The following is a 25,000-nucleotide window of genomic DNA, read 5'->3' as shown; positions in this document are numbered from 1 at the left end:
AATAAATAATGCAATGATAGACAGACATATAGGCCTAAGAGACAGGTATTTTTTTTAAAATGTGAGTTAATTCTTACCCGGTTTCCATCAGCGTCCAAAGTCCCGTCCTTGCAGATCAGCATAGGTCCGACGAGACCGGAATACAGGTCCATCGTTTCATCCGTTCCTGACGTGTACACCATCGTCAGACAGTCTGGGTCCAGATCCGTCGGTCCTATGGACTGGGGGATAGTCCAGGTGTATATGAAGGTGGCGTTTGGGGCTACCGAGCCATCAGCCTGCTCAGCCTCTGGGAGATGGGAAGAGAGAGGAGCCAGCAGTTTATAAAGACTGATACCGTTCAAACCATTGGATACAAGCTGTCCATGTTTTCTTCTTCTCATGTTTTTCTTCAATGAATTAAAACATGAAAAACATACTGCTAAAATTATCTTTTTCTGATTTAAAAAAAAGAAAAAAAGAAATTACCGGCGGCCATCTCGAAAAATAGCCCAACTGTCAGGAAAATTTTTGAGCGGCCATTTTGAAGAAGAAAAAAAAAGAAGGAAAAAAGGACCTCCTCCTTCCTATTTTTCAAAAAGGCAGGACGTTAAACATGTTTTTTTTTTTATTTGGCCTAATCAGAGACCTAGATTCTTCATACATCGGTAACTAAATTAGTCATTCCCGTAGCGAAATTGCTGTTTTTTTGTTTTTTGTACGCAACTCAAAAATGATAGGCGGACTAGTTGAATTAGGGGCAATTGTTGAATACTTTTAAATTTAAGCTTTAATATGTCACATTCTCAAGATGCATAAATTGGGACAAATCGCAACTACAAAACTTGGGGGGTGTTTCACAAAGATCTTAAGTTGAACTTATCTCTAAGTTGGACTTAACAATTATGGAAAGCCGTTAGCATCTGTGAAAATATTTTGCAAAAGTTATTTTAAAAGGCATAAAATGTTGATTCAAATCTTTCATATTTTCTATTATCAAGGAGATTTCATGTTCTTGATGTGCAATTTATAAAAAAATCTAAAATACCTGATTTTCGCTTTTGAATATATTTAATTTTTAGGCTGCAAATGGCTCTCCATAATAGTTAAGTCCAACTTAGAGTTAAGGTCAACTAAGGATCTTTGTGAAACACCCCCCTGGTAAGGGTATGAATAATTCAATTGTTAACTGTATGCATTATATAACGATGAACTTTCCTGTCTCCCAACTTACATACCTGCCAACATTTGAAAATGAGAATAAAGAATTTTTAGCACGGTATGTCTTCAAAAATAAGAAATCTGTACCCTTAAAGGGATCCGGTAACTTTGTCTCAGATTCTGAAACAAAATTGTGGATTTAGCTCATGATGCAATGATAATTATAAACCTTTAGGTCAGTCAGGAACCCCATGACTTTTACAAGCCGATCGCCTGTCTGATTATCAAGATATTTATGATTGGAATTACAAATTTTGAAAACCGTTAGCCTGACGGTTTTCATAACACTACAGTCTATTGGGGAAAACGAGTATGGTAAAACCGGTCACTCAAAGATTTTTACTTTTTTGAGGCACTTCTTGATCATTTTGAAGCGCAATTTTTTTAGGGCTTCAATATTACACCATATCACAGACACTGATAACACGTAGGGCCATGTGTCTCAGATTTAACATAGTTACATGATCCCTTTAACAGGCGTAATTCGCACATGCAGCGGCAGTGTAACTGGCAATTCGCGGTAAATCTGTGCAAAAAAGCGAATACAAATTCGCTGTTCAATCATGAAGCCCTTCAACGCACATCACGGCATATGATAAAACAAGCTTAATTTGGCTTAAGCAACGCAAAAAAAAATAAAATAATTAAATTAAAAAAATAAATAAATAAATAAATAAATAAAATGAATTTTTTTTTTAAAAATCCAGAAAAACAGAATATTCTTGATTATTCGGAAGGGTTGGTAGGTATGAACTTACCATCTGTACCGTCCACGTAGTTGGAACCCTCATTGGCTTTATCATAAAGCACGCCTCTGGGATGGATGCTGTGCGGGACACGCCCGGTGTTCTTGAACGTCACCCGGATGGTATCCCCGACCTCGCCCCGAATGACCGGCCTAGGACACCCATGTGGTGGTCATCTGCGGTCCTCACGATCAGTTTGTCGGGCGTGAAGTCGCCGTCGGAGTACTGGACGTACCTGGCCTTCAGGTAGGTTCCGGGGATGCGGTTTGCGGTGTCGGTGAAGAAGGGGAATGACTCGCTGGAATGGTTAGAAATTGGAAACAGAAACTGACTAATGGGGTGTTGAAAGAAAGTGGCAATGAATTGCAAATCCCCAAAATCAAGCGTAGGTTGATCTTGCGATTAGTTGCAAATTCGCAATTGATCGCAACTGAACTTTGTTGCAACACCCCATAAGAGAGAGAGAGGGTGGGGGAGAATAAAAGCTAGATCTAGTTAGCTTAATTTAATTTTTTAAACTATAATCCTACCAAAATCCTGACTAACTGAATCAATCACGATTCTTTACAAGAAAATGTTTGCACATCAGGTACACAGTGCACTACAGAGGGCGACAAACAATTCACATCATTCAATCCTGTTCCTACTCTTTTTCTCTTTCTTCTATTGAGTCTTACCTTTCGGGATCAGTCAAATCTCTTCCATCCAGTCCGTTTATTTCATCAGGGCCATAATGCCACACACTCTCTGAGATGCCTATGAAGTAGTCCCTCGTCTGTCCTGCAAGGGGTTCCTCATCCGCTCCTGGACCACAGTCAGGGTTGACCGTGTAGAGAACCTGGGAACCAGCTTCATGAAACGAGAGCATTTGATTTGATTAAAGCCTATCTGCACTAGTTTGGCCAGGAGGGATTAGACCACCCTGCATGGTCACTGACCAGTAGTTATATCTCATCAAATCAGCTCTCAATTAACATAAGAAAAAGGACCATGGGAGACCAATGGTCACAGATTACCGGTAGGCATTGTTTGCTATGTAGAGGGTGCAAGCAGCTACAAGTACAGTCCTGCTTTAAAAGAGGAGTCATAATTTCAAATGTCTCAAGAAATATCATCTCTAAAAGAAATTCATAATCTTCATGGCACTGAATAGTGAGTGACATGAAACAACCAAAACAAACAGAAACAATCAGATAGATTTTTTATCATTGCTATGGGAACATCTAGACAGGAAGGTCTGAGAAGTTGCCCAACGAGTAACATTTGTGGGAGATCCGGCCTTCAGAGGCATTTCCTGTGACTACCTCCACAAGTTAACCATCTAGATGCCCAGGGTGTGCCGGGCTGTGGGCGCGATGGGGGCGAGAAGTCTTTACAAATGAAGCAAGATTGAATAAAGATTAAACACAAATTTATAAACTTCATGGCATCATGAAACAACCAAAACAAACGGAATCAATTTATCAGATAGATTTTCTATCAGTGCTATGGTGATTGATTGATTGGTGTTTATTGCATTGAGTGATTGAATGGATGAACTTCATCGTCGCATCAGCGAGGCCGATCAAGGTTGAAAAATATTCAATATCATGTATTTTGCAATGTGCACAACCATAACACTGTATGAGGAGGAGAGGACATTTACTCAGGGATTGGGGATTACTGTTCCAGGTGTTCTTTTAATATGCGCTTCCTGCTGGCAGAACGCAGGAAGTGCCTCGTAAAACAAACAAAAAATACTTTGAGCCTGAAGAGTTTGTGTAATTCCTTGAAGTCAAAGTTCAGTTACTATCTAAGACAGAACTTCCTACAAGGATGATCAGTGTATCCTGGTTGGTAGACAGATAAAAAACTTTATCACGTACCACCTGATTTTAGTGGTCCTAAGAGGACACCTTATTTGAAGTGAAATAAAAAGCTTTTTTTTTTTTTTTTGTGATGGTGATTCTTTGATAATGTTCATCACTCCGGAAGTGTACAGTATCACCTTGCGTGTTCCATAAATTTCCTATGTTGTGTTAGAAATGTTTAGTTACTTTATTTGTTATTTTAAGGCCCAGAAATATTCTCTTAATACAATAATACTATCTAAGACCATATTCAAGAAGTTTTATTCATATTTTGTCTTTTTAAACCAGAACCTCGTTCATCAACTTTTGATTACATGCTGATGATACTTGGACAATTAAATAATTTATCAATTGTGCGTTTTTTTTATAACTTATGTTTATAATAAGTCACACTTTGCAATATTGTATTCAAAATATTTCTTCATGTGTTATTTATCTCTGTTTTCATAAACTTTGCTTCTTCTTATGTTCATTATGCGTTCAATATGAACTTATTGAGTGGGTAAATATTTTATTCATATTCTTTTTATTGTGCAGGGCCTATACACTGAGGGATAGCAGATTGTTAACTGAAGAGGCAACCCTGCACAAAATAATACTTAGATAATTAAATTTAAAAATAATACATACCAGTTTGGTGAGTGACGACATGAGATTTAGCAAGCCATGTACCGGGGTTGATAGCCACCATGTCAGCTGATGATATTACAGCCGGAGTCAAGCTGAGAGTATCCACACGGTGGTTGCGTAGCTCCTAAATATTAAACCAAGAGTATGTAAATTAAACAAATAACAAGTGTATTCAAAGTGTAAACAATTGCAAATTAGTCCTATCACTTTGTACTATAGATAAATACAATTGAACAGGAACATGATTAAATAACCAAAATTATGTAAATAAAAATATAACAACTATATTCGATGTGTAAACAATTGCACATTAGTCCTATCATTTGTGTAATAATTAAATACAATTGAACAGGAAAATTATTCAATAACCAAGATTATCTAAATAAAAAAATAATAACTATAATATTCAATGTGTAAATAATTACAAATTAGTCCTATCACTTTGTACAATAAATAAATACAATTGAGCAGGAAAAATTATTCAATAACCAAGATTATGCCAATAAACAAAATTAAAACTATATTCATTTCTCCCTCTCTCTCACATGGGGCACCCGCAAGCCTACTGTATATATTCAATGTGTTACAAATTGCAAAATTAGTCCTATCACTTTGTTAAATAAATAAATACAATTGAACAGGAAAATCATGAAAAAGTTTTCCATTGCATCTCTTTCTCTCCCTTTTGTCAATCTTTATCTCTCTCTCTCTCTCTCTCTCCGTCTCTCTCTCCCCCTCTCTCTCCATCTCTATCTCTATATCTTTCTCTTTCTCTCCCTATATCGCTCTCTCTCTCTCTCTCTCTTTATCACTCTCTCTTTCTCTCTCTCTCCCTCTTGCTTCCTCTTATGCCCTCCAATTCATGTAATGATCTTCATTTCCTAAACACTCCATACTGTTTTGACTTCTTCATTTTGACCACCTCCCTTACCAGTACGTTGCCATGGAAGTTGACTGTGTGGACGTCGATCTCCGTTCCGATGCCCATGATGTGCCAGGCCACCTTATCTGATTGACAGATCTCCAATCCTGGCAGAGCTCCGTACAGATAGCCATTCACGCTGTCCATCCTGTTACTCTCCAAGAAATCCTCATCCTCTGTTCGGCATTTAGGTCACGGTGGAGGTGGAGGGGTAAATATGGATCAAGGGGAGTGGTGGAGGGGTGGTAGAGATGGGGTAGAAGGATATAGGAGTGTTGGAGGGGTGGTAGAGATGGGGTAGAAGGGTATAGAAGTGGTGGAGGGGTAAACATAGATCAAGGGGAGTGGTGGTAGAGATGGGGTAGAAGGGGTATAGGAGTGGTGGAGGGGTGGTAGAGATGGGGTAGACGGATATAGGAGTGGTGGAGGGGTGGTAGGGATGGGGTAGAAGGGTATAGGAGTGGTGGAGGGGTGGTAGAGATGGGTTAGAAGGGTATAGGAGTGGTGGAGGAGTGGTAGAGAAGGGGTAGAAGGGTATAGGAGTGGTGGAGGGGTAATGTAGCGATGATGGCGGGGTAATGTAGCGATGATGGCGGGGTAATGTAGGAGCATTTGAGGGGTAATACATGAGTGACAGAGGGGTAATAGAGTATTGGTTCAGATGTAATACAGGTATGGTAGAGGGGTAATGTAGGAATGGTTGAGGGGTAATATAAGAAAGGTGGAGGGGCAATATAGGAGAGGTTGGGGTAAAAAAAGGAGCAGGGGAGGGGTAACATAGGAGTTAGTAGGTGTACAGTTGTGGTTCAGGGGTAAGAGAGATAAAGGTGGTGGAGGTAATATTAGCGGATAGGTAATATGGGGTAAAGGAACAGTGGTGGAGAGGTAATAGAGGAGTGGTGAGGGTAATTTAGGGAGTGGCAGAGGGATTGAATGGGGTAGTGGAGGTGTAGTATATGAGTGGTCAGTGGAATGGTAGCAAAGGAAAAAAAAGAGAGATTCATATCATTACAAGTTACCAAAGGATAAACATTTCACATATTCTCTTTCTCCCTCTCGTCTTGCATCCTCTATCTCTCTCTCACTTACATCCATAAGAGTTCTTAAGTGGTTTTCTCGTTTCACTTTCTATTTTTAGAACTGGTCTAAAGAAATTTACAACTTTCCACAAGCTTCTTCTTTTTTGTTAATTCAAAATAATTTTACCTGAACAATAGCTTACTAAAATAAGGAATTAGTCGACACTGCTATACAATCTCTATGGAAGCCGGAAGAAACCTTGTCTGTATTGTCTTCCCGAATATTGCATCTGCACATGTGCTGGCCTGCGCATTATGGGAGGAAGGTCGCAATTTACTGTTGAACGTCATATTTGCAGTAGGGTCAATTGTCAGGGGTGATAGTGAGAACTAAAAATTAAAAAGTTTTTTTTCCTCAACCAAACCCCCCCCCCCCCCCCCCTCCTTGATTAAAAAAAATAAAAAGGATTCAGGAAAGAAAAAAAATGGCATCTAACAACATTCCTCCCTTTTGAGTAAGAAAATTGGGAAAAAATAGGAGAAAAATAGGGGAAAATAGGAAAAAATAAAATTTAAATCTGGTAATTATCAGGCCTGATTGTACAAACCTGGGTCTGAATCTGCGGCAAACCTTTCGATATTGTCATCGATATAATAGCTCATATTCTCATCGGTCACAGTAAACATGAGGATGAAGTCCTCAGCCACATCGGTCCTTCGATTGTTTTCATTCAAATTCCTGGAAATTGAGAAGAAGAAAATGGTGAATGAAAAAAAAAATGTTCAAGTTTTGATATTAACCTGACCGAAGTTGCAAAATAACCCGCCATTTTCAGACTCGGGCCATTTTCAGACTCGGGATATTTTCCTGAAGCTCGAAATTGGGTTTTCACCAGACCGATACACTCATCACAAACTAGCTCTGACAGGCGCAAATTAGCCCACTTTTTCCCAAATAACTGGCTATTTTGGAAACAAGACCACGATTTCTTGGGATATTATCTCAACCAAATAGCCTGCTAATTGCAACTGCGGGCTGATGAAGACGCAAATTAGCTGGCCAATTCGAGATCGGGCTAGTTAAAATAGTGGGTTATTTGCAACTTCGTTCTGATGAAAACAGGCCTTTACAATCTTGTTTATCAATGAAACAAGAGGGGAAAGCTCTGTTTAAATACACAAGAAATGAGACTTAAATAAATGTCTGATGAAGATTACAGCCTATATTCCTGTTTGCATAATGTCCTTTGGCAAGGCATTAATCTACATTTGCCCCACCTCACCCAGGTGAGGTAAATGGGTACCCAGTAGGAAGACATTCCTTGAATGCTTAAAATGTGAAATCTATGGGGTTTTTTTTTTTAATTATTATTTTTTGAAAAGTTTTTTAGAAAAAAAAGTTTAATGAATAAAAAAAAAAATGTGTTAAAGGCCATCTGTACTTGCTTGGTTAGGAGGGATTAGACCACCCAGGGTGGTCACTGACAGGTGGCTATCTCATCAACTCAGCTCTGAATTAACATAAGTGAAAGAGGATCCTGGGGGACCAATGGTCACCGATTAGGCATTCTTTTCTATATAGAGGGAGCAAGTAGCTACAAGTAGTACAGTGGGGCTTTAAAGCATTCGAAATTGAAAAATATCAGCCCAAAGAGAGAACCAGGTGCTGCAACCTAAAGGGCAATACAACCCTTTTTTAAAGGCCTTATCCTATTATGTTTTCATAGATAGTACCCTGCACTCTCTTTTTTTACTGCAAAATTGAGTGCAAGGTCATATATCACATTATATGTCAGTTTTTCAATGGTTTTGCTCACAAAATGGGCACAAAAAGAACAAAGGAATGCATGCCGCTCTAGTCTATAACAAAAAAAATAGGAGATAAAAATCATTCAGCCGCGTTCATCCAGAAATCATTCACCCAGGGATTGAAAAGGGAAAAAAGAATACTATCTAAAATAATATATAACCCCGACATGTATTCAAAAGTGAGAATATCAGGATAGAGTCCAGAGTCCAAATTCCTTTTCTTCGCAGGTCTCGAAGTCTACACCATGTTGGTTGTTATTTCAAACAAAATCAAGGACACAGCAGAAAGAATATCCTAACTTTATTAGTTGTACACTGAACATCTCATTGAACGCGGTGTAAAGGGAAGGGGACTATCCAGTTTACGATTAAGATTCATGAGAAAATTCAACGGCACAGGAGAAAAGGCTTGTCAGTTTCAAGAAAAGTATGGCATTTCAAACATATTTCTTGATTCACAACATTTATATTTCTACAAACGTCACCGCGTGCGGAAATTACAAACTGAACTTAACACGGCGAGTGATATTAATGTAATATAATGCGACGAAATTTGAGGAGTTTTGTATCAACCACGTAACGAGTCAATATGTTGTGAATGATGAAAACAAATTATGGAAATAGAGATAGCTGTGTGTAAATTTTTTACCCTATTTCATCACTGCTATGCGGGCCGCATTTCATTCATGAGCTATTTTTATAATTACTTTTCAATGCTCCACTGGCTGCACCAAAAGAGCTCGCGGGTTGGCCACCCGTGATCCGACCCACATTATGTACTAAAAAGGGGTAATGTAAGGGCAAATTCCTCTTTTCACATCAGTTATTCAAATCTGAAGAAAGAGATTTTAAAAATTCTTCCACTTAAGTTCTTTCTATTGATTTCAAACCCAGGAATTGAAAGGAAAAATACAGAATACTATTAGTACATAAGCCATATATGTACTTCAGTTCATCAAATCTGAAAAAAAGGAGATAATTTACTTTTTTTCCACGCAAGTTCTTCCATTGATTCCATAACCCGTAATTGAAAGAAAAAATACAGAATATAATAATTGGATATTTACATGTACATAGCGCACATATCCACCATGCATGGTACTCAAGGCACTCCAACTATTACCCACACTCTGCAAGGCAGCCGATTTTGGCGCTCAGAGCTTTCAAGGAATTCAAGGAATACATATTGAAAAGGGCAAAGTCCCCTTTCCACATCAGTTTTTCAAACCTTTTTGCCCAAAAATGAGAACAAAAGAGGCAATGAACAATTTTTTTTCCTCTACAAAATCGCTTCCACGTATAAATTCCGTTTTCAGCTTTCTTCTGGTTGGTTCTATATTTATGATGCGACTTATGTTCTGATCTGTTTAAATTTGGTTTCTTCTTTAAAGTAAAACCAGTGCAACTCAAAACTAGATCTAGTCAAGACATCCTTTTTTTTTGTCTCCTTTTATGCAATTAGACTATGCTGCTTATTTGAGAGCAATCAGTTGATTTCAGCACGAGTTCAGTATAAGGGCAGAGTTTGAGAGAAGAAAATGGAAATGAGTCCCCTGAAAAGAAATGCTCTTCAAAGGCTCTCATACTCAAAATTTAACAAGAAATGGCAAGTTGTTTGGACCAAACAGTCAAGCCAAATGTATGTGTAGTCCCATATAGCCATTTTTTCGCGGGCAATGCATACCGTATGCTTTTCAGCGAGACTGAGTGGATTCCTTTGTACTTGATTATTCTGATGTACTTCATGATTTAAAATAAGTATATGTCTCAAAATATGGTATACAGTGCATAAAAAAAATAGTCTACCGGTACTCAACTTTGGTAGCTTCTAATTAAAAATATATGGCCTATACGAACTTGAATCATACTTCATGGTGAAGGATAACTAATACCCTGTCTAATGACATATTCAAAATTGTGCTGGTGCTCATAGTCACCCGTGGCAGAAATAATATGAATGGGGTCTCATACAAGTTACTTTCCATCTTGAAATAGATTTCAAAGTCATATTGGTTATAACTTTTTAATTAGGAGCTACCAAAGTTGGGTACTCTTTTTTTCAATACGCACTGTACATTTCAACAGACACGTTTCAATCAGCCAGTTAATTTCTATTGAAAAGCAAATAAATCCCCCAAACCCGAGAAAAATTAGAACCGATTCATGAATAGAAGTTAAGCATGTCAAGGTATTCTATTTGATGATAAATAAACAAGTTAAATGTTTTCTGTGTGTGAAAAGTTCACTCGAACAAAGGACCGACTAAACTTTGGATAGGGTTGGGAGTCAGAGTCACGTATTAAAGTAATGCCAAGTTATGTCACTCTCTGTGTGATATCAATACTGTGTTTGGTCGAGTGATACAAGAATACATTATTTAACAACTTGACATGGTGTTACTTCACCAGAAAGAACATCATTAAAAACACCTTCAATTTATATTCATAAAGTGTTTGAAACATTTCAAATGTATTAGGTGTTATATGAATTCAATTCAGAATAAAAAGGTAATACAGACTTACAGAGAGTTGCTAATTTCGTAAGAATGGTGAAAATGTTTTATATTGGTGCAATTAGCTGATTGAAGACTATTAAATGCACCTTTAATATATGCATAGAGTGTTAGAAACATTTTAAATGTATCAGGTGTTATATATATATATATATATATATGTTAATTTCTTTGGAATGATGAAAAAAATTTATATTGGTGCGATATAGCTGGTTGAAGACTAAATTGGGACTCATGATTTCCTCAATTAGATTTCAAAGCTCTTATAACTGATATCCTCAAGATTAATGGGGGGCATTAGCACAATATGGTGCACTTGTTCCCCATAACAACTTGCTACAATGTGGATTAATGACGACAAAGAAAACTAGCACCAAGCAGAATATTTCTTTTTGAGGATCAAGTTTGTAAATTAGCAAAAGTTTCAATAATCAGAGATGCCAACCTCTTGACACAAAAAAAACAGACTGAGTATCCACAAAAAAAAAAATCAGATTTTGGAGAGAAAAATCACGATTTCACGAAAACTCGACTCTACCCCAGGCCAGTAAAATTTCTGAAAAATGTTTGCTCTATCATTAAAATTTAATGAGAAAATTGTAAAGCAAATTTTTTGTTGGGGTTGCAGAGGTTTACTTGTAAATGTTTCTATGCAATTCCATTGTTTTTATGGGTTTTAAAAAAATATTAAAAAAAAATTTAAGATCGTATTTCACTCTTATTATCGTACTAAATACGTTTTAATCGTACTGGTTGGCATCTCTGAATAATTCATTCTCGACTATATCGTCGGCCTTATGCCAAAAGGGCCTTAACTGCTTTTGGCCATTCCGAGATAATCGCGTTTAAAGGTTTTGGCCTCTCTAATAATCAAAATTTTGTGGTCGTTTTTTTGCTTTTGAAGCCAATTTCGATAAATGTGTTAAGTTATTAAGTTTTACATGAAATGTGTTAAATTTGTTATAAAATATTGTACATGCTATGTGCAAAAAACATGTTAGGGCCTTTTTGGCATAAGGCTTGAATGTAGCGTACTTATGCCAGAAGGGCCGTAACCTACTCGGCATTATGACAAAAGGGGCGTAACCTACGCGGCGTTATGCCAAAAGGGCCTTAACCTGCCGTTATCGTACGCGTAACTATGCGCGTGTACGCGCGCATAGTTAGCGCCCTTTTGGCATAAGGAAATTTTCTTGTTTCGCAACACCTTTGGTTTGCCAGAAAGGCCCTCCTAACGCAAATGGATCATCCGTGTAGGTTAAGGCCCTTTTGGCGTAAGGAAAAAGATGAGATACGCGTTAAGGCCCTTTTGAAATTCATAATTATCTTCATAAATAAATCGAATTTTAACAAGTAAAGCACATCATTTTAAAGAGAATGATGAAATCTACAAGGTGATGTTAATAACTCAATAACCCCCAAAATCGGGTTAAGGCCCTTTTGGCATAAGGCCGACGATATGCACATTACAAAATCAGGCACTGAAGATGAGCAATTGAGAACATTGGCAGCCTCCTCTTTTGATGCATTTTGCTTAATATTATTAAAGAATAGTAGAAAAGAATAGAATCTCACAGAAAGAAAATTGTAGAGTGGTGGCTTTCACAACGTTCAGCAAATTTGCACAGCTCATACTGGGGGAGGGGGACCCAAATATTGACCAGTTATGAGGAGAAAATAAGAATTATGAAATACTTCAATATTGGCATCACAACCATTTCCAAAATTGGAGTTGATTTCTTATCTGTCTACAGTGCACAATGCAGGACAATTAACCAGGTGTGGTAGTATTCATTTAAATAAACATGCCCTTTTGGGGGGTTCATAGGAATTCATTCTTGTAATTGTTACATAGCAATGAAATTCTTATCACTGCATTGCAGAGCTCAATGTGAACTTTGAATTGAGATCTGAATTTGTTGAATGAAACACACACTGGTATATCGTTCTTTCAATCTGTTAAGTCAACATAGACTCTAAAGTATTCTTTCATAAGAAAAATATTTGCTTGACTGTAAGAGTAAGATACGTGTTTGTAGTTCTTACACAACTTGAAGAAATGGATGAGTTCTGCTTAGGGTGGATTTTTTTTTCTGCATTTAAAAAAAGTAGATTTCTCATCCATTTTCAGTCAGATTTGGAAGAGAGTCACAATAGAACTATACCCTGAAAAGAAATGCTCTTCAAAGGCCCACATATTCAAAATATAACAAGTAATGGTGGAGAGTTGGTTAGGACCAAACAATTCTGCAAAATGTATGTGTAGTCCCATACACCCATTTATGTTTGCAGTGACTGTGCTTTTCTTGTAGATCAAGTCAAATTCTTGTCAATTTGATGATTCTGAAACTATTAAAGTGCTTATTGCATCACAAAAATTAATCTTTAACTTTAAAATTAAGAGGTTTTTTTTTTAATCTGCTATTCCTCTCTTATAATAGTTGACCTGCCCTTAGAGTCTATTAGTTGTCCAAGACTCCATCTCAAATTGAGTAAGTCTTTCATGATCTAATTTTTTTCAACAATAATAAAAGAACAATAAATTTGAACAGGTCTTACTGGTGTAGGACAGTGCAAATATTAGGGATGCCCAAATATTGACCAGTTCTGAGGAGAAATTCAGGAGAAATTCAGGAGAAATTAAGAAGTACGAAGCACTTCAATATTGGCATCACAACCATTCCCAAAAGTGGAGTAAATATATGATATACAATATGATTTATTCTGGATAGATATAAAGTCTAAATCTCCTCAGAACCTATAAATGATCAATCTCTATGGCACTATGACATCATTAGAAGAAGGTGGAGATGGATCAGACATGTAATGAGAAAGAACATAGATGACATGACACAAACAACCAGAAAGCAAAAGAAAGAGCGGACGTCCTAAAAACACTTGGTGAAGAACTGTGGAAGGGGAATGGGATACAATCCAAAGACTGGCCCAGGATCGGAAGGAGTCGAAGACTTTTGTTGCTGCCCTATGTGCTAGGAGGCATAATGGGCAGTAAGTAAGTCTATGACAATATATAGATTGATCAATTCAATTCTGAGAAGAATAATGCATATCGTCGCAACCATCTCACGAAAATGGCAAATTATTCAAACTTTATGGGCCAGAGTGCAAATTTTCTTCTCATTTTACCTGTCTTACAAATGAGCATGAAACCGATAGCGCCTGTATTCGTCCCATACGGGGCGTCGATGTGTGAATGGTAGATCCACGGGACACAGTTGGGCCCTCCCTCTGCCGGCCCCGCCCTCTCGTTCGCCTCCCATATATAAGTGTGGCTGCCCCCTGGTGCGATGCGCTCATCTGCTTTGTCCTTGCCTCTGGTGTTGTCTTCGTACACGGCACCTGCCAGGGTAAGAAGATGTAGGCGAGTTACATTTTAATTTCTTTCATTACTTTCTTGCAATTGTGTCAGAACAGGTTTTCAATATTCTCTTGAATGCAGCTCTCTCTTTCTCTCTATAACTTTCTTTTTTTCTTTCACCCTCTCTTTTCCCTCTCTATCCTCTCTCTTTTCTCTCTCTCTCTCTCTCTGTTTCTATCTTTCTCTCTTCCTTCTCCACTCTCCTTTCATTTCAACAGTATTGCATGAAGTGAACTTGAACTTGAATTGAAAAAAACAAAAGATAAAAATGATAGATCTTTTTGCTTTACTAGCCCAGATCCCAGACAGAATTAGTAGTAAGTACAAGTCTGAACGCTTGATCTCTCAAGATAACTGACATTCCTCACCTTCGGAATCTTTGAGATAGAAGACACCATGAGGATGCATGCTGAAATCCCTGGATGCCATGTTCTTGGCGTGTATCTTGATTGTGTCCCCGACCTCTCCATAGATGATCGGTCCCAGGAATCCCATCCACTCCGGACGGTCCGACAACGTGGTGTACGAGTCGTCGGTGTACTCGCGATAGACGGCCTTCTTGTACAGGCTACCGATCCTGCCGGGGCCCTGTATGACATACTGGGCTTCTGGACTAGGAAATGAAAAATACAAAAGCGTTAATTGATCATAGATAATTAATCCATACACCGGGGGTGCTCCCTCTATCTATGTGGAGAGGGGTCGTATAATTATGTACTTGTACACATGATACACGATAGACGACTTTCTTGTACAGGCTACCGATCCCATCGGGTCCTTGTATGACATACTGGGCTTAAATTCTGGGCTAGTAAATGAAAAATACAAAAGCAGTCATTGATCATAGATAATCCTTACACCGAGGGGTGCTCCCTCTATGTGAAGATGGGTCGTACAATTATGTACTTGTGATACTTGGCCTGCTTTTACTTATTCTGCCGGGGCTTCTGGGCTGGTAAATGAAAAATACAAAAGCAGGCATTGATCATAGATAATTCATACATTGGGGGTGCTACCTCTATATGGAGAGGGGTCGTTTATGTGATACTTGGTCATGTATTACAAAGCCTTAAAGATAAACTCCAGTAGGTAAAAAAAAAAAAAAATTCTCACAGAATCAAACGAAACTTACACTGAATGTTCAAGATTACAAATAAATGACATGTGCCAAACAATTTTGGAAGAAAATGTATACTGGCTGAGTAATGAGCATAGAAAGACAAGGAAATCAAGGTATACATAGCCCCGACACCATGTGTGTTGTCCCATATATAGCTTTCTATGTGAGTGCTTGTTACTTTACCAAGACTCGGTCAAATTTATCATGATTTTGACGACTCCAGAACCTTGCAGTGCACACCAATACTTACATGCTACATGATCAACTGTTTTTGATCCTTTCCACACATTTTCTTTCACAATTCAATCGCATTACCAGTACTAAAGTTTATCTTTAATTTTGATTGATCAAGCAGACATTGATCATAGATAAATCATACATTGGGGGTGCTACCTCTATATGGAGAGGGGTCGTATATGTGATACTTGGTCATGTATTACAAAGCCTTAATTTTGATTGATCAAGCAGACATTGATCATAGATAAATCATACATTGGGGGTGCTACCTCTATATGGAGAGGGGTCGTTTATGTGATACTTCGTCATGTATTACAAAGCCTTAATTTTGATTGATCAAGCAGACATTGATCATAGATAAATCATACATTGGGGGTGCTACCTCTATTTGGAGAGGGGTCGTTTATGTGATACTTGGTCATGTATTACAAAGCCTTAATTTTGATCGATCAAGCAGACATTGATCATAGATAAATCATACATTGGGGGTGCTACCTCTATTTGGAGAGGGGTCGTTTATGTGATACTTGGTCATGTATTACAAAGCCTTAATTTTGATTGATTAAGCAGACATTGATCATAGATAAATCATACATTGGGGGTGCTACCTCTATAAGGAGAGGGGTCGTTTATGTGATACTTGGTCATGTATTACAAAGCCTTAATTTTGATTGATTAAGCAGACATTGATCATAGATAAATCATACATTGGGGGTGATACCTCTATATGGAGAGGGGTCGTTTATGTGATACTTGGTCATGTATTACAAAGCCTTAATTTTGATTGATCAAGCAGACATTGATCATAGATAAATCATACATTGGGGGTGCTACCTCTATATGGAGAGGGGTCGTTTATGTAATACTTGGTCATGTATTACAAAGCCTTAAAGATAAACTCCAGTACTGATAAAAAAAAAAATAAAAAAAATTCTCACAGAATCAAACGAAACTTACACTGAATGTTCAAGATTACAAATAAATGACATGTGCCAAACAATTTTGGAAGAAAATGTATACTGGCTGAGTAATGAGCATAGAAAGACAAGGAAATCAAGGTATACATAGCCCCGACACCATGTGTGTTGTCCCATATATAGCTTTCTATGTGAGTGCTTGTTACTTTACCAAGACTCTGTCAAATTTATTATGATTTTGATGACTCCAGAACCTTGCAGTGCACACCAATACTTACATGCTACATGATCAACTGTTTCTGATCCTTTCCACACATTTTCTTTTACAATTCAATCGCATTACCAGTACTAAAGTTTATCTTTAATTTTGATTGATTAAGCAGACATTGATCATAGATAAATCATACCTTGGGGGTGCTACCTCTATATGGAGAGGGGTCGTATATGTGATACTTGGTCATGTATTACAAAGCCTTAATTTTGATTGATCAAGCAGACATTGATCATAGATAAATCATACATTGGGGGTGCTACCTCTATATGGAGAGGGGGTCGTATATGTGATACTTGGTCATGTATTACAAAGCCTTAATTTTGATTGATCATATAAGGTTGATATTGAGCGTAAATCTATGGCTAATCGTGTATTGATCTACTGTTTTTAATTTACATTAATGATCTTACACATTCTTCTAAAAACGACATTGTTACTATTATTTTTGACAAGTTCACAAGCACAAATCGACGCCTTCAAATGCACCTCGCAGTTAAATGAAAGTCCTTCCTGCTTTTTCACACGGACCTGGCTTGCTGCCGACAGAGAGTTTTTTTTTTTTTTTTTTTTTTTAATCGTTTAACCGAAAACCGTCCGGTTTTGACTGGCGGTTAAACAGAATTGGAGATATCTGTGATGTTACAGCACTATTATTGATACAGGAGGCGAGTTGGCTCAGTCGGTAAAGCGTCTGCCTGTCGAACCAAAGATCCCGGGTTCGACTCCCATCCAGGCGGATGACTGAAGTCTGCGTTGTGTGTTAACGTGCGCCTTCCCTTGTTCATAGACGCAGGTTATGTCAAGTGGAAAACACTCCGTCCCTCGGATAGGACGTTAAATGGAGGCCCCGTGTACAGGAGAGTCACCACCCTTGCACGTTAAGAACCCATTGCACTATTCGTATAAGAGAAGGGGGAAACCCCGGTGTAATGGTCCACCTGCACACCCCAATCAGGCCGAGTATACGGCATCTGCAAGAATCTTCAGTATTGAAGGAGGCAGATTATCTTGAAGAAGAAGAAGAAGAAGAAGACTCTAGACTTATTTTCTATCATAGTTCAAAGGAGGTTTTTGACCTGACGCCAAGTTAATTTTAAAAAATGTGAAGAAAAAAGGTCAGTGACAGTGAGAGAAAAGTCTGCCTTAGAAAGAGAAGGTTACAAGAGTTTTTAATATTCATACGATCACTGTACATATTCAATTCAATTAAATTTATTTAATAGTACAACCATCAAAATAAATATACAATCAAAACAAGTTACAACAAAAATTTAGAAGAACACAGTGATGGTTTGGTAACCCCGGAGAAAGCAGGACTTATAAAAAGGGGCCACCAAATTGAAATACATAAAAAGATCAACAATACTTATACAAAGAAAATCAACATCAAACATTTATTTATTTATTTCACATATTTATACAGGGTATCTCATTCAGATTAAAAACTGGTCTTCCATAAGGCCCTGTCTCAATTAAAATACACATATATACAATTTCTCAAAACAAAATCATACATATAACAGTAGGAAGAAAAAGACAACAAATTGAATACATAAAGCATATTGACATCAAAGCACAATGATAAACAAGTAAAACTAACAATATGAAATAATTTACGATATAAAAAAAAACCCTGATCTTTCATGTTGCCTTGCTTTGTAAAAATACAAATACAATAATAGATATGCAAAATGTTTACATATTTAATAAAGTAAGAGAAAAAATAGAGTATAAAATCAAATACGACAACAATAGATATAGTAAAGGTGAGACCATATTAAAGGTAAATAATGATACAATATAAGAAGTTAAAATGACCTTTGTATTAAAAAAACAGGAAGTGAGACACAGCTCATATAATATTGTAAACGGGCAAGAAAGGTCAGATTTTACAATGTTCAGCAAGATAGAGGATTCATGATAAAAATGACAGAGAACCTATAATTCTCCCAGATCCAATTTAGTAGATACAAATTTAAAACGAGATTAAGAAAATTTAAAAACATGTTACTTCTTTGATATCATGCGTTTAAATACATTAAGAGTTAAACAAAGTCGGGCTTCCACTGTAAGTTTGTTCCACACTTTAACGCCATAATTCACGAAAGTGTTAGCATAAAATTCAGTATTGCACTTAAAAGGTTTTAACAGATTCTTATTACTATTTCGAGTTGTGCGTTGCATAACATCATCTAGTAGTACAAATTTATCCGACATAGCTGGAGGTGCTAAATTATTAATACATTTAAAAACCAGACAACAAGTGGCCTTATCAAACAATTCATTTAGAGTTGGCCATTTTAGGCCATCCAAGACCTGTCGCAATGGAATGTGCCAAGACTGTCTAGAAATAATATAAGCTGCTCTTTTATGAAGTTTATTTAGCATATCGACATTATATTTAAATCGACTAGACCATACAGTGCAGCAATAAAGAGCATGCGGTAATACATAGCCCCAGTACAATTGTTTTAGTTGATAATGAGTTAAAGATTCACGGAGCCTTAATGTAAACAAGGAAAAAGGAGAAGTACACTTCTCTTTTGGGCAACTTTATGATTTCTTTATGATTTCCTTTGTGAGCTATGCTTCAAATCTTTTGTACAAAATATGTTATTCTTGTCTACAGACATTTTTAACAAGCCTGGGCCCAAAATGTGTATAATTGGAAAAAAAAGATTAATGTCAATTGCAGTTACTGAAATTATCCAATTTCCAATTATCCAATTATCCAATTTCACAATTCATTGATTTTGGTATATTCTGTAAATAAACTTGGTGGGACAATGTATTTCCTTCAGGAAAAAAAAGTATTTTCCTTAATGTTTGTATCAACTTTCTTAGTGATACAGGTACTATAGATGAATATTATGACATCTAGCCCCCCCCCCCCCCCCCCTCTCCAAAAAAAAAAAAAAAAAAAAAAAAATGTTTTAAGTTCCTTCAATACCTCTTCAATTAAAAATATCATGACCATTATTTTTTTGCCAGGGTAGCAATAGCCTATATTTTTGTAAGTGACGTTTTTTCTGAATTAGGTCACTGCACATAAAAAGCTCTAGGGAGTAACATTTTCCTGGGAGGTGGGGGAGGGGGGTGGAGGGGGTGGAGGTCTCTTGAAACATGATCTCATAATATCTGGCAAAATGCCAGGAAACATTCTGGCACAAAGAAGGGACTCAAAGGGAAATTCCCTTCCACAACTGATATTTTACAAAAAACAGCCTCACATCCTTTGTATCAAACAAATACAGTTTGGCAAGGTTACGATAATAATTAAAAATCACATAATTCTGCCTGTTGAACTGTTGAACTCAATCAACTTACTGGTAGTCAGAATGCATGGCATTGTCTACTCACTAACTGCACATGTGCATGCATCAATTTCAAAGAGGATTTTAAGAAACATTATGGTAACATTCATTATGGCCGCTACTCAGAAAATTTTAGAGGGGTTCCCCCAAGGCACCTGTAAGCAAAATCTCCACTCTAAAATTATTTTGACAAGCAACACTAAAAGGTACTCACAATTTCTATTGTGCCTTTTCATTCTTTTCCTCGTCAAATATTTTGAACAGAGGCCTACATGTGACATGCCCCTCCCTTCCCATTGGAAAATTTGAGAAGCACTTTATGTTTAATCAGTTTCCTTTTCGTCTTGTTTGATATGCTTATCAGATATTGTGGACACATACCTGTGCCCCTATCTTCTTTGATCAAAGCTGTGATAGGTTTGAACTTTAAAAGCGTTGGTTTGTGGTTGTTAAGCACTGAAATGTGAATAGGAAGAAGGAAAAACCATGAAGAGAAAACATTCTAGCTCAATGTGTTGATACAAAGTAATAGACAAAATCGAAAAGTCAATCGCTTCAAGTTTCAAAGCTAAGAAAAATAAACAGGGCTGGAGTATTAGTAGCAGTTCTAAAGAGGGGATTGGCAATCCTCCTCCTCCCTCCCCCCCCCCCCCCCCCCTCCTCAAAAAAATAAATATTTATGTATGTATATGTGAGGCAGGACATTTCTAGAGGTGCTGCAAGAGAAATTAATTCAACATTTATTTTTGGAACCACTGTGACATAAACATCAATTTCAGGAAAACAAAAATATTGGTAACCACTGTGTATTTTCATGAAGAAATAACATTTTAGAGACAATTTTAGTGTCTTTTTTCCTCACTTGCTTTGCTCGCTCGCAACATTTAGAAACAGTATGATTTTAGGCAGTGGTGTGCCTGAATACCGGTACCCATAAAGTTAGTCAACAAGGTGCCAGAATATCTCTTTTGACTGAAATTGTTTTATATCAAATTCAAGTTCAAGTTCAAGTTTTATTTATCTTTCTTTCATAACACACATATTTATGAATATTTAGTTTATTTTTATAACAGCCAAGTATTCCAATAAAAAAGAAGTTTCAAATCACACGTAGCCGCTTTGAGATAAAAAGGGTCAAAGACCTATTAAACACGTTAGCCTGGCTCCCTATTAAACATGGTTAGCCTGGCTCCCAGGCTAAATGGTCTTTCACTAAATTGATGAAAATGTTTGGTTGACCTTGGAATAAGACAAACAAACCTTCCATAAGTAAATAATCATATCTGATTGACACATCTGTAAAAACCCAATTACACACACATGCACAATATTCGAAATTCAAAGATGAGTATCATATCACTTGATCCAGAGCCAATTAAGATGAAAAGATGAAAACTTTAAAGCCCCACTGCACTAATTATAGCTACTTGCACCCTCTATATAGCAAACAATGCCTAATCCGTGACCATTGGTCCCCCATGATCCCCTTTTTTCTTATGTTAATTGAGAGCTTATTTGATGAGATAACCACCTGTCAGTGACCATGAAGGGAGGTCTAATCCCTCCTGGCAAAACTAGCGCAGTGGGGCTTCAAATAATCTTAAGTAAGTATTGTGATCAGTCTAACTCCTGGGAAAACCTAGAGTGTTTTGATTGAAGAGGAAATTGCGGTAGCAAGGCAACATTATGATCTGCAATTACAAACAAATATTGGTACTTTGGTAGTTTAGTCTTTTATGATTACCGGTATTAGCTTAATCACTTACATGATCAATCCATTATTGATTGTTTGACGACATGACCAAACATGCTAATGATTTATTATCATTATTAATGGTATTGGCATCACCTGTGTCTGGGAGGTGAAAAGCAAACTGAATCAATGTAACCCTCGGGTCTCTCCTCCAGGTATAACTGATTGGGGGTGTGCAGGTGGAGTACACTCGGGCTTCCCCTTACTCTTATATGAATAGTGCAGTGGGTTCTTAATCTTAACGTGCAAAGGTGGTGACTCTCTTCTACACAGGGTCTCCATTTAACGTCCTATCCAAGGGACAGAGTGTTTTCCACTTAACAAAGCCTATGGAACAGGGGAGGGGCACGTTAACACACAACGCAGGCTTCAGTCATCCGCCAACAGACGACAGGCAAACGTTTCACCGACATAGCTAACTCGCCTCCTTGCAATTGAATAGTTTACAAGCATAACTCCTGTTAATTTTTTCAGTATTCTTACTCCAAGAAAGAATACATTGTGTGCACCATCTCCTATACACAATTAATCCAGAGTATCTCATGTTACTTCACTGTTAGACTGGCCCCTCCCCCTCTTCCTCTATAAAAATACCACCATCTTCACCACCATGAACTTTCATTTGCCATTATCAATATAATCGCCACGGTAACCATAATCAATTTCTATCACCATCATCATCACTACATCATCAGGGTCAGATCTAGGATTATGTAAGGAGGGGATGCTGAAACATGATGATATCAATAGGGGCATTTTTCTTGTGTTGTATACTCAAGGTTCGTCCATTGGTTTTCAAAAGAGGTCTCAGACCAGTTTGTGGCTCCCCCCCCCCCCCCCCCCCCAGGCTCAACCCCCATCTACCATTGGATGGTCATGATCTAATACCATCACAATACCACTACCACACTCACCACTACCACAACTACCACTAATACCAACCATGCACTACCACCATTAGGCCTAAAAAAAAAAATATGTTGTATGGCCCTTTAGGTGCCAAAACATTGGTCGGTCGGCCAGTTTTTTTTTTTTTTTTAAACTTTTTTTTAAACTTTTTTTTTTTAGCTCTTTCTTTGGGCTGATATTTCTCACTTTTGTTTTTCTAAAAAATGGTAAAAAAAAATAAATTATAAAGCTGATCGTCGATTTAATAATTTTTTGGGTCGGTCGCAAAGGGCAATACAACATCTTTTTTTTTAAAGCCTTATCACAATCATCACAAGGCTACCATAACCATCTACGATCACCATGACTACCACCATCATTATCATAATCATCACAAACATTACCATAGACAATCACCACTACCACCATCAACACCGTCATCATAATCATCATTACCATTGCCATTTAAATTCTACACTTCCACTACCACTACCACCACCACCACCACCACCATCACCATCATCATCATAATCATCACAACAATAATGCACAATCACCACTACCACCACCTAAATAATCACCACCACCATCATAATACTCATCACAACAATAATGATCTACAATCATTACTACGCTACCAACACGTACACTCTTATCATAATTATCCTATATCAATCATTAATCTACCCCACCCTTCTGATCTGAACATAAAGTTTGAAGTTGATCTGTTCCAGGGATTTGTAAAACAATTCCCCGTTTGTTCCACGTGACATGCTAATGATTGATATATTCCATTGTTAAAATACCATACTTCACGTAGATCAGTTAAATATTCCGGAGTAATTAGTTGGAATGCAATACCTACCCATATAAAAATGTGCCAATCTGTTGCCTCATTTAAACGTAAATACAAGAACTATTTAATGAAGGAATTCCTATCGTATGTTTAATTTAATTAGCCTGTACTCATTTGTTTATTTATTTACTACCCATTGTTTTGTTTTTTACTCTGTACTTTGTATTATCTGAGGACACTGGAGCCCAGCCTTTGAAAGGCCAATGGCCTCTGCTGGCTCCTCCATATTCTTTGTATTATTTATATTTATATATTTGCTTATATGTATAATGTATTGTTAAATCAAAGGTATTTTTAAAATAAAATAAAAATTTAAAAAAATGTATCAATACAAAAGCAATTCCATAATTCATACCCCATACGTTGGCCTACGGGTAGACGGGGTAGTTTGATAAGTACAATAGTTTTTAATAGACGGTGAATATGAAGTAAATTAATTCGATATCGAGGATGCTCCATTTCAACATATCCCCATCTCCATCAAAATCATACCACTATAGACAAACTCGTAATATTCAACTGAATAAACAACATCAACTTACCTGTCCGCAGTAATATTCTTTCCGGTGATTTCATTCATCTTGTTTGGGGAGTAGTCCCAGTCGCGCTCGATGATACCCACATAGTAGATCCGCTCCTTGGCCGAAACTAGGGCGAAGGAGGAGAACGAGAATGCGATGCTCAGTAGGAGCAGTGATTGAAGGTGTCTATTCATTTCAGTACCACTCGCAGGTCTTTTTCTCTTCGAAATGATTGTGAGATCAAAAGCTGACTACCTGTTTGCTAGCTAGCTGCGCACACGAGCTCTCAAGCCGTCGAAAGATACTGCGCAGACAGCCTAGCCCCAAATTCAGTGATTAGATGAAACAAATACGACCTTTGAACTGTAATTCACTGCGATCCGGTGGGGAATTTCCTTTCAGGTTAACCGTTTAGTCCTGATGTGCACCAACGAGCGAACTGTTGCCCCCCCCCCCCCACGCCCTCCCCCCCCCCCATCTCCCCCATACCCACACTTCATTTGTCTTCGAAATGCCAAGGTCAGTCTTCCAAGTCCCTGGTTATACTATACAGAAGGTTTTACATATTCTATAGTAATCTAGCTAGACTGAGAGAGGTTTCATAAAAAGAAATATCGTTTTGTGCAATGATTTATGTGATTGAAAGTTTTGCAATATTGTTTTGTAAAATTATCTATGTGATTGTCACCCTCGATCCCTATGCGTGCTGTTTTTCTCAGAACAAAATGAGGGAAACGATAAAAAGTAAAATATGTATCAAATCCACCCCTTAGCGGGGGCAGATTCAGAAGTATTGTCAGAAGGGAAAGATTTTCCTGAAATTATTTTCCCCAACCCATCTCCAGAAATATAAAAATTCTGATTTGCTTTTCCCTTCCAAATATGCATAACTTAACCCCTTATAAAATTATAGGGTCCCCTTCAGGCGCGGATCTAGGATTTCTTAGGGGAGGGGGCCCAACTTTTTTTTTTTTTGCTCCCGAAAATTTGAAAATCGCGCCGGCCGAAAAGTCGCTCAGTGGGGAGGGGGGGGGGGGGGGGGGGGGGGGGGGG

General features: G+C 37.5%; 2 protein-coding genes across 2 annotated transcripts in view; both read right to left on the bottom strand.

The window, feature by feature from the left end:
- LOC762518 (hephaestin-like protein) overlaps positions 1-7,097 on the bottom strand; it is a 16,188-nt gene extending 9,091 nt beyond the window's left edge. Inside the window, 7 exon segments of the mRNA XM_030983206.1 lie at positions 78-289; positions 1,959-2,099; positions 2,102-2,244; positions 2,624-2,795; positions 4,427-4,550; positions 5,358-5,524; positions 6,976-7,097. Coding sequence (XP_030839066.1) covers positions 78-289; positions 1,959-2,099; positions 2,102-2,244; positions 2,624-2,795; positions 4,427-4,550; positions 5,358-5,524; positions 6,976-7,054 — 1,038 coding nt within the window. The 5' untranslated portion in view covers positions 7,055-7,097.
- Positions 7,098-13,576: 6,479 nt separating this feature from the next.
- Positions 13,577-24,285, bottom strand: LOC100891204 (hephaestin-like protein 1). Its single transcript, XM_030983640.1, has 4 exons — positions 23,969-24,285; positions 14,436-14,680; positions 13,836-14,048; positions 13,577-13,671 (listed from the first exon to the last, which is right to left on the bottom strand). The coding sequence occupies exons 1-4, from the start codon at positions 24,139-24,141 to the stop codon at positions 13,577-13,579; spliced, it is 726 nt and encodes a 241-aa protein (XP_030839500.1). The 5' UTR covers positions 24,142-24,285.
- Between the last annotated feature and the right edge of the window lie 715 nt (positions 24,286-25,000).

This window comes from Strongylocentrotus purpuratus, unplaced genomic scaffold, assembly GCF_000002235.5.
Source record: "Strongylocentrotus purpuratus isolate Spur 01 unplaced genomic scaffold, Spur_5.0 spur5_scaffold_13, whole genome shotgun sequence".
Lineage (NCBI taxonomy): Eukaryota > Metazoa > Echinodermata > Echinoidea > Camarodonta > Strongylocentrotidae > Strongylocentrotus > Strongylocentrotus purpuratus.
This window is presented reverse-complemented; position numbering and strand designations above follow the sequence as displayed.